This window comes from Notolepis coatsorum, assembly GCF_963971535.1.
Source record: "Notolepis coatsorum genome assembly, chromosome: 15".
Lineage (NCBI taxonomy): Eukaryota > Metazoa > Chordata > Actinopteri > Aulopiformes > Paralepididae > Notolepis > Notolepis coatsorum.
In genome coordinates, this window is record NC_140179.1 from 26,654,520 (window position 1) to 26,664,982 (window position 10,463).

Below are 10,463 nucleotides of genomic sequence, written 5' to 3' on the forward strand. Positions count from 1 at the left end.
TCGCAGTGTTGTTATGAAGCATGATAGCTAATTAGCCAATGTTCAGCTGCAAAAACGAATAATGTCAATTATGTTATAAGACATTGATATCAGGAGCTATCTGTAGCTACTGCTATCCGGCTAGATGACGTTAGAGCGGTTAGACAATGCATCATGTATTAAAATAAAGTGAACTATTTAGTTTACTGGGTCATTTCGTTAAAACCGTGAGCTAACGTTAGCTACCTAGCTAACAGAGGTCTCATGCTGGCCGATCGATCGGCACGGGGCATCCCTATCATTCTTACACTGAAATGCGCATTTGTTGATATCAGGAGCAATTAGTAGCTAGCCAGTTAGACAATGCGCTGCAGCAGCAGCAGCTGTGTGCTTGAGAGAGAAGTCAGCGAGTGAGATCTCCGCTGAGAATTGGATCATGTTTTTCTATCGGTTTTCACGATCTGCTAAAATAAAGCATTATCGGAATTCACCAATCTCATATTTATACTGAATATCGGTACCCCGCGATCGGACCAATACCGATCGCGGGGCATCACTAGTTCCGCCTATTGCAATGTTCGATGACCCCGTCAAGATAGTGTTTCTATTAGTTGTCCAGGGTTCCCACAGACATTGCAAATTGAAATTCAACGACTTTTTTGACGACAGATTTGATTAAAACAGAACAAGAAAAATGTAGATTTCTTGATTCAGAACAATTTGATCATGGATGAACAAAACATTCAATGCGAATGGTTGATTTAAATTTCAAGGACTTTTTAAGCACCTTGTTAAAAATGGGCTATTTTCAAGGAATTCCAGGCCTTGACTTTATTTTTTTTAATCAAGCACGTTAAGGACCTTGTGCGAACCCTGGTTGTCATCGATTCATTCAATATTTTAGGGACATTTTAAAACGGGATGTGTGGAGATCTGGGAAATAACCAGCGCAGTACCAGAGACAGGCCGTGTCTGAAACCACAACCACCTCAGTATCCCCGGTTGAGTTGTATATTGTGTGAACAGCACAGTGCGCTGACGATGTTTAAAGTGGTGTAGTGCGTAGGCTGCTTTAGCTCTCACGAGCCACCAGGACACCCAAGTTCTTATTTCTTACAGAAACTGTACCTGTGTGTTTTCTTGGGCTCACAGTAGTCCGTCTCGATTTCCTCATTGTTAGGCAAAGCAGTCCACTGCTGCCCCTCCTTCAGCTCCCATCTGTAGGGCAAGCTGCAATGGGCTTTGAAGCATCTGGCTGAGACCACCAACATCAACATACAGGGGTGTAATGGTACACAAATTCGTAAAGAAGCATTTCGGTACGGGACCTTCGGTTCAGTACGCGCTGTGTACCAAACAAATGCAACGTTACTTTAACCGCTAACATGCAGAACTTTCTTTGTGTGCAGAATTGTATAACTTGCGCAGAGGGCCGGATGTTGTTCGTTCAGCCCATGCACACCACTGAGAGATACTGTCATTTAGCATAGCCTAGTAGTAATAGTATGTGGAAAATGCCTTTCTGGGCCAGAGGGGATTAGCCTGCCTTCTAGGCTTTGGCCAGCAGGGTGGAGCAGCGTGCTGGCTGACTCACTGCATGGGGGCTGGTTTACTCACCATCACCGTGTTTACAGTGGCCCTTGATGTAGTACAAGCATATCTCCGTTTTATCTAAAAAGAAAAAAAAAAGAAAAAATATTAATTATAAATACTTTTTAAAAAAGAATTGCAACTAGCCATTCATGGTATTCTATCACAGAAAAATTGATCTGCAAACATTTGGATTAGATTCAAATGTATTGTCATTATACAGCACAAGTACAATGCAATGTGCAATGTATAAAGAGTAAAGAGAATATGGTAGTAGTCATACTGGCCAGCAGCATAACTAAGAGTAGTGAAGGGATATGTACAGATCTAGATATAGTATCTACAAATATGTAAAAAGGATAATAAACCATATATATAAGAATACATGAATTAATTAATACAAAATATAAAAGAAAATAATATATACACTAATACAGCATTATTGTACATGCTATTATACTGAGTTATATGCAGCTGAATAAGCAGGTATAGAAGGATTATAATATGCAGGTATATTCAGACAGATATGGGTATATAATATATGCAGTAAATATAAATATATATATACGTACATGCTATCATACAGAGTTATGTGGGTAGACTATAGGTAGTTGTGATTATTATTATTACAATGTAGAGCAGTTGTAGACAGTGAAAGCAATAGGTACTGTAGGTATAAATTGAGTTCAGAGCTTGTACAGTATGGGTAACAGAGCCTAGGGTATAGGCAATGGAGTCAGAGTTCAGAGTTTATATGGTACTACTGGTTGATTGGAATCAAATAAAAAGGTGATGATCATTAAATGACAACTGTGGCCAAGAGCTGTGGCATTGCGCCATAATGGTTGACATGGAACATCATGGGAATACCTCTGCCACCCTCTGAGCTGTTCAGTGGCCTCTGTCTTCCGCTAGGGCCGTGGTCAGACTCATCGCTGACGGCGTTGTGCACAGCGCCACTGCTGGTTCGCCGCGGTTGGCGGTCGTGGTTCTGGCCGGGGCGGTCGTGGTCTCTGAGGAACATCTTGTTTGTGTAAACAGACTTCATGGAGCCCATGAGGTGGTTGGGCAGCCCTCTGTCCTGAAGGAGTTTGAGCGGCTGGGGCTCGTTGAAGTCGTGTGCCCTGGGACAGTCGCAGGTGCCCCTCGGGTTGGAATCACAGATGTGGAGTCGCCTGCAGTCATCGCCTGTCTGGCACCTGCCATGCGGGCCGCAGCCATTGTTGTAGTCAAAACATACCTAGCAGAGTCAAGTTTGGAGGTTAAAACAGTGGTTCTATCCCCTATCTGACATCCATGTTCCATCCATGTTCCCCCCCCCCCCTATCTGACATACATCCATGTTCCATAGCGGCCCCCCATCTGACGCCCATGTTCCATAACGCCATGCCCCCCACCCCCCCCCCATCTGACGTCCATGTTTCATTCATAACACCCCCCTATCTGACATCCATGTTTCATAACACCCCCCTATCTGACGTCCATGTTCCATAACACCCTGGAACGCCGCTGTTTCTTCGTTTTTTTTTTTTTTACGAAAATAATTTGTTACACCTTGAATATTGTTTATTAAATATTTGTATGTTTACTTAATGCAACCTGAGGGTACATTTCCATTGTTTGTAATGCTTAATTGAGCATGTTGACATTTTCTAAAGTAAAAGAAAACCCATAATTTTCTAAATCCGTTTTAGTGCTTTTGGTTGTACATTATTGTGACAAGTTTGACAACCCCATCCCTCACCTACAGGTTAGCTAAGAGATATACCTTTAGGGATGGGAATTGATAGGATTTTATCGATACGATTCCATTATCGATTCTGCTTATCGATTCGATTCTTTATCGATTCCCTTATCGATACCTGATCAATTTATAATTTAAATAAATAAATTGGAAATGCAACAGAACTACATTTAGTCATTTAGCTGACGCTTTCATCCAAAGCGACTTACAAGTTCTGTACGACAAGCCATCAGGAAGGGCACAACTCTATCAGCTGAGCAACAATGTTCATCAAAGTGTTGAGTGCTACAGTGTAGGTTAGTTTATTAGGACAAGTGCATGACAGTACGGTTAGTTAGGGTTAGATATATTTTTTTTTATTCAGATAATGGTTGAAGAAGTGCGTCTTTAGTCGACGGCGAAAGATAGGACAGGCTGTCCTAACTGGGGTGGGTAGTTCATTTCACCATTGTGGGGCAAGGACTGAGAATAGGCGACTTCTCTTTGATGACCCTCCCGGAGCTCGGATAGGAGTAGGTCTGAGGCGGCCAGAAGATGCAGAGCGTAGGGGTCTAAGCTGGTTAGAATAACAACATGCAACTTGACATTTCTGATTGTCATTTATTGTTGAGCCCCCATGTCAGAAAAATACAAAAACTGTAAAAAATAAAACATTAACTATAGCCTACACTTAAATAAAATAATGTATTTGAGATTCTCTTAAAATGTATTTATTTTTTTATTCTTAAACTAATTTAATCTATTGAATAACAGGTCGTTATTCCTCTGACTTCTGTCTCTCACTCACACTCTCTCTCACACACACACACAGAGAGAGAGAGCTCCCTCCCCGGGCCCCTGTCCTATAAGGTATTGGCTTGTGTTGCTACACGGACACATTTGTATGTTGCACCACTGTACTTCCTGGCTTACAGACTTGTAAACAAACACTCCGTCTGTCATTATATGTGAACTAAAGAGTACAAGGTTTACACAACAGCCCCCACCTGCTGTTTTATTGTATTTGTACCTGTACTATCCGCTGTCAGCTGTTTATCTCTCTTTGTGAGCTTGATTAAATAGCGTTAGCTCACGTTAGCTCCGCGGCTAATTTTAGCTCACCCTGATCTAAATCAATGACTAGGTTCTAAAGCATTCAAGTAGTTTTCACTGCACATAGAAGTAGCCAAACAGCAGGAGCATTTCGGGAGCATATTACCAAAACCCAGGCAATTTCGAGCCCTTAAGGAATCAAATAGAGTCTGCCATGGCTACATGCTAACGCTAACATTATTGCGCAACTAGGAAAAACCTGGCAGCGATAAGGGAATCGAAAGTCACGGGAGCCACACGGTTCCAGGCATCGGCCAATTAGGAACCGGTTCCCAACGGGAACCGGTTTTCGATTCCCATCCCTGTGCTGCTAAACCTGTCGGTCATTCACAGCCTGGCATCAGGTGTGTCAAGAGGTACAGTATGTACAGTATGTACAGTATGTACAGTATGAGAACTAACTTGTCAGGTCGTATAGGTGAGATTGTGCTGAAAGAAATTCTACCAAATCTACAACGGTAAACCATTTTTAAATGACAAATATAAAGTCAAAGTCAAAAGTAGGCAAAAACATCCAAAATAGGCCAAGACTCCTAAGGGGTAATTACTTTACTTAACACTTTGAGTGCCGGATTTCATCAATCTAGCCTCACGTTACCACTGCAAACCCTCTCTGAGCTCCATTGGGAAAATACCGCCCCCTATCGTCTCTCCCTGTGGTACTGCACCCCTTTGGATTAGACTGAATGAAACGCATGGGGGGAAAAAAATCCTGCTTCCACATTTGACTTCTCAGGCATGTAACTCGAGCCGATCGGATTCATTGTGGACCATCAGAACAGCGTGGAATCTGTGTTTCTACCACCCAGCGTTGGATCAATAAACGCGATCGATATTTGGAATGGCGATCAGGAATTGGAATAATCTTTTTGGAGAACATCTGATCTGAGGTAAGGAATCTATTTGACCAGTCTTAGGATAATCAGAGCTTTTTCCTGAAACTTTCAAAAAACTAGAGTTTTTCAAAATGGTATAAAACGGAAATGAACCGATTAAAAAACAATCCGTTTCGACAATGTTGACTGCAAACAAGTCATTGATAAGCGACGGGCATATTATACACATAGCCATAATTTAAGATGTAAGTTTATGCATGCGCAAATATGAGAGCTCTATCATTGAAGTGGGCTTTGGCATTCAACTGGGTTCCGGGGCACCGGACCCGTGGCACGGAGAGTGTTAAGAGGTAAAGTGCCAGGCAGCACAGCAAAACAACTGTATTTGGTGTCTGGTCACCTTTTGTCCCTTGTTTGTAAGTATAAGTCAGTGTATGGTACCAATACTGGACACTCATATAATTTATCATGCTGCTGTAAATAATGTGTACACAGTATTAAATGCTATAGTCCACGTATAGTCAAGTCTCACACTACACTGAGGTTCAACTGCCCTTTACCATGTCAAGTCAAGTGTTCCTTTATTAATATGCTTGAGGAAATTCAAGTGTCATAGCGGACTACTAGCGGGGGGGGGGCGGACTACAGTAATAATAGAATAATAATAATAATAATGATAACGGTAGTAGTAGTAGTAGTGAACAGTAGTTAGTGGCAGGATTCAACCACTGTAGTAGTAGTGATATTTATACATGGTCCAAACCGTAGTAACACACTGCACCACAGTCTGTGCGCAGTGTTTGTTATTGAATGAATGAATGAATGAAAACTTTATTAACAGATTGCAGAATGGGTACAGTGCAGTACAGCTCAATACATACAATTGTTAAGGGGATGCAGACCAGAGAAAGACTTTCGTCTTGTTTACACCAGGGTCCCCCATTTCCAATTCATCGTAACATATATGACATACATGACATACAGATAGACAGTACTGCTACATCTATACATTTATGACATACCAGATTTGCAATTACAGTACTGTATTTGTGATACAAAAAGAGTCCAGAAAGAAAAGAGTATATACATTAGGCGTAGAAACTGTACATTATTAACACTTTGAATGCCATCCACGAGTTTTCTCGTGTTTACCCCCCGCGGGTTGAATGCCCACTCACGAGAATATTCGTTTTTTTTTATATATTTTTTTATTAGCGATCTGAAATCATATTGCATCAAGTGTCCCTACCGTTGGAGATCCAGGCACCCCCGGCACTCAGATGTGAAAAAAAGCGCCCCCTATCGTCTCCCAGATGGTAAATCACCCTTTTGGATTGGACTCAATGAAAATGGGAAAAAAAACCTGCACTCCACATTTTACTTCTCACTCATGTAACCGGGGTCTACCAGAGTTCACTCTGGAGCCTCGGAGCTGCGGAGAATATGTGTTTTACTGTATACACCAGTGTTTCTCAAAGTGGGGGGCGCGCCCCCCCTGGCATGACAGGGGGGGCCTTGAGATTTATTAATTTTTTTTTTTTTTTATTACAGAAAATTATCACTAAAGTGCTATCTGTTGCAGCTGCACTGTTCTCCATGAAAATACCATATTTGGATAAGTTTGACCATTTCTCAAAATCTGAAAATCATTATTTAATAAAACACAGAAAAGGATCACCAAGTTACTCTGGATAAAGAAAAACTTTACAGACAACATTGAGACAAAGCTTCCTGACACATCTCCATCCAAACTCTTGGGAAGAACTCATTGAAATCTCATCTGATACCACCTGGAGAGCTAGTTTCAGAGTGTGGCGCTGAGTACCAAGTATCTCATGATGCAGCAGTTAAGATGTTGATACCATTCAGCACCACATATCTGTGTGAAGCTGGCTTTTCATCCATGACAGCTCTGAAAACAAAATATAGGGCCAAGTTGAGCCTTGAGGATGACATGCGTGTTGCCTTGTCAAAGACTGACAGCAATAAAGACTGTTTGCTTATTTCCTATGTTCGCTTTGTAAATTCCCAGTCACTGAGTGAAGATCTGCGGTTTTGCAAATATGTCAAAAACAGCGACAGCTGATGAGCTCTTCAAAATTATTGACAGTTACCTGACAGAACATGGACTGAAATGGGAGAACTGTGTGGGCTTTTGCTCTGACGGTGCGCAGGACATGGCAGGGAAAAGGAGGGGGCTATAGGCGCTCATCAAGGGGGTCTCGCCAAACGTGCAATGGACGCACTGTAAATTCACAGAGAGGCGCCAGAGTCAAGACAGCTTAGCCCTGAGCTGAATGAGGTTTTGACAGAAGTTATAAACGTGGTAAATTTCATCAAAACCCGAGCCCTGAAAGCGCGCCTGTTCTCTGCACTGTGTGAGGAGATGGGAGCTGACCATTCTGCAGTGCTGTTTCACAGCGAGGCAAGGTGGCTATCGCGAGGGAAGGTGTTGCCAATTTGAAAGGTCACGATATTGTTATTTCAATCAATTTAAACATGGCCCATTTCATGACTATTTTGTTGGGGGGGGGGGGGGGGGGGGGGGGGGGGCCAAGATATTTCGGTCCGCCAAAGGGGGGCCTGACAGAGAAGCACTGGTATACACGATGGATCAATCAAATGAGTGTTTTTTTCTAATGGCGATCGGGAATTGGAATAAACAATATATATATCATAGAATGTGTTGTTTTTTCCGTGAAATCGAGTGATTTTCAAAATGCTAGAAAACGGAAATGAAGCCATAAAAAAACAATCTGCCATGCCAATGTTGACTGGAAAATGAGTCTTTGATAAGCGACGGGCAGATTAGACACATAGCCATAATTGAAATAGATTAGGCGATAGATTAGGCGATGTTAACGTTAACATTGGAGTGGATGTGGGCATTCAAGGGGGTAAAAGGAAAACACGGCTGGCTCCCAAAGTGTTTTAAGAGTCGGACAGTCCTAACAGTTCTCAAGTTCACCAGTCGTTAGCTCTCCAGCAATTGGCAGCAGGCCGTGCCCACGGTTGTGGTGCCCGATTCTACTCCTGGCCAAGGCGGTTGTGTTTCAGTGCTGTGAAGATGAGTCGTGTGTACAATACACTAATGTCACCAAGACAAAATGTGATTTTGAGGGGGGTCACCAAAAGATGGACATCATCTTGTTTATAATTAATTTATATAATAAGTATTCTAAGTACAAATCAAGTTATTAATCAAGTTAAATAGCCTCAATTTGGAGAAAACAAAATCATTATTTGGTGTCAACATTCTTGTCTATGCTTGACCACATAATAGGGGGGGGGTCATGAAAAGGTGAACCCCAACAATAAAATAGGTGGAGACCCATTAGTTCTACAACATACTCACAGGGGGTAGGAGTGAGGTGTCACTCTGGAGAAGCAGTGTACACAGTTCCATTCTGTCCAGCTCCTGTAAGCCATGTCGCCCCAGGATCTTGGTATTATGTTCGGTCTTCAGGTCGTGAGAGAAAAAGCACCCTCTTCTAAAAATAGATTTCGAATAGTGTGCATCAGCTATGTAACGTTATATTACTAAACAAAAAAAGTTACTGTTTTCAATAACAACAGGCCTGAGTGACATCCCAATATATAGTACATACAGACAGACAGACACTTTTTAGACTATTTTTTGTATCACAAACAGTAGCCTACTGTATTTGTAAATCTGGTCATAAATATATAGATCTAGCAGTACTGTCTATCTGTATGTCATGTATGTCATATGTTATGATGAATTGAAACTGGGGGACCCTGATGTAAACAAGACGAAAGTCTTTCTCTGGTCTGCATCCCCTTAATATGCAATATGTTAATAAAGTTTTCAATCAATCCGTTAGCTATTATGACAAAATAAATGGCATGATGATGATATAAAGACAGTTGCCTAACTTACCTTCCTCGAGCGAATTGGCAATTTCCAAACAAGAACCGTTTACAAAGATGTAGATTCCCGCAGCCATGACAATCTTTCGACCTGCACAGTCGAAGGTTCGTCTTGGCTACAGCCTTCTGCCCCCCGTAGCAATCCACGAGGACAAACTTGTCTCGATTCGCAATTATATCTCTTATCGAAGCACAAGAGACGTTGGCCGTCAATTCGTCTATATCAATTGATCCATGATTCGCACAAATTACTTTGGTTATCTCGGGCTCCATATTTTTGCTTTTGTTAGTCGATCTTGTTGTGTCCAGACGGAAGAGGTTGGCAGTTTGCTTTGCTTTAGTTTCTGACGAAAGGAAACCGAAACTTACGGTGCGACCAACCGCTATGCTGCAACTGTCCACCTGGAGGCGTCTCTCTCGGGAGAGTGATTTTTTTTCCGTAGCCTATGTTTGCGAAGACGCTCTCTGATTGGCTAGCCGCGTATAGCGAAGACCTTCTCTGATTGGTTTAGCGCCGAAGGGTCTCTTCAAATCAAATCAAATCAAATCAAATTTATTTATAGGGCCCGACAACACACGTTAATGTCCCCATGGGCCGTACAGGTCTTCTTTAAACAGGTCAAGAAGACAACATAACAATAAGTCAAGAACAGAACAAGAACACCATAGGGTCCAAACATTTTTTAGATGAATGCAAATAAATGAAAGAATGCAAGCACTCCCAGACATACCCCACGCGAAGGTAAGGAAAAACTCACTAAAACCTAACAATAGGGAAAAAAGCTCCACAGGCAGTGTGGAGGAGAGAAACCTTAGAAGGGCCGTTCAAGGGGGGATCTCCCTTCTTAGATGTTGGTGATAGTAGTGTTGCAGACGGACAGTTGGTAAGCATGCACTCATGTGTGTGGTGAAACACAGATGAGTGCATGCAATAGCAACTGTACATTTTGAAAAATTAAAGATAGAGCTAATAGCGATAGCAACTGAACATTTTGAAAGATTAAAGATAGAGTTGATAGCGGATCTATTTGAGGCACAGGGGCGGCGCAGAGAGGGTCACGTCCTCCCCGTCTTAGTCACGGGACATTCAACACTCCGGTCGTTGCTCAGGGACAGCCGGAGACAGGGAGATAGGGGGTGGCGCAGAGAGGGTCGCGAACTCCCCGACATCATCGCGGGACATCCGGCACTCCGGTCACCACTACGAGACCTCCGGAGACAGGGGGGCACGCAGAGGGGGTCGCAATCTCCCGGCCTTCGTCACGGGACGTCCAACACTCCGGACAACACTCCAGGACAGCAAGTCATAGGAAGACAGGGAGACGGGACAG

General features: G+C 42.6%; 1 protein-coding gene across 1 annotated transcript in view; it reads right to left on the reverse strand.

The window, feature by feature from the left end:
• Positions 1-9,425, reverse strand: part of LOC311241330 (protein mono-ADP-ribosyltransferase PARP12-like) — a 31,005-nt gene extending 21,580 nt beyond the window's left edge. The window contains exons 1-5 of the mRNA XM_084330114.1: positions 9,143-9,425; positions 8,597-8,732; positions 2,440-2,809; positions 1,597-1,650; positions 1,108-1,234 (exon numbers count right to left, since the gene is read on the reverse strand). Of these exons, the coding sequence (XP_084186240.1) occupies positions 1,108-1,234; positions 1,597-1,650; positions 2,440-2,809; positions 8,597-8,732; positions 9,143-9,405 (950 nt within the window). The 5' untranslated portion in view covers positions 9,406-9,425. The remainder of the gene's footprint in view (positions 1-1,107; positions 1,235-1,596; positions 1,651-2,439; positions 2,810-8,596; positions 8,733-9,142) is intronic.
• Positions 9,426-10,463: the final 1,038 nt, after the last annotated feature.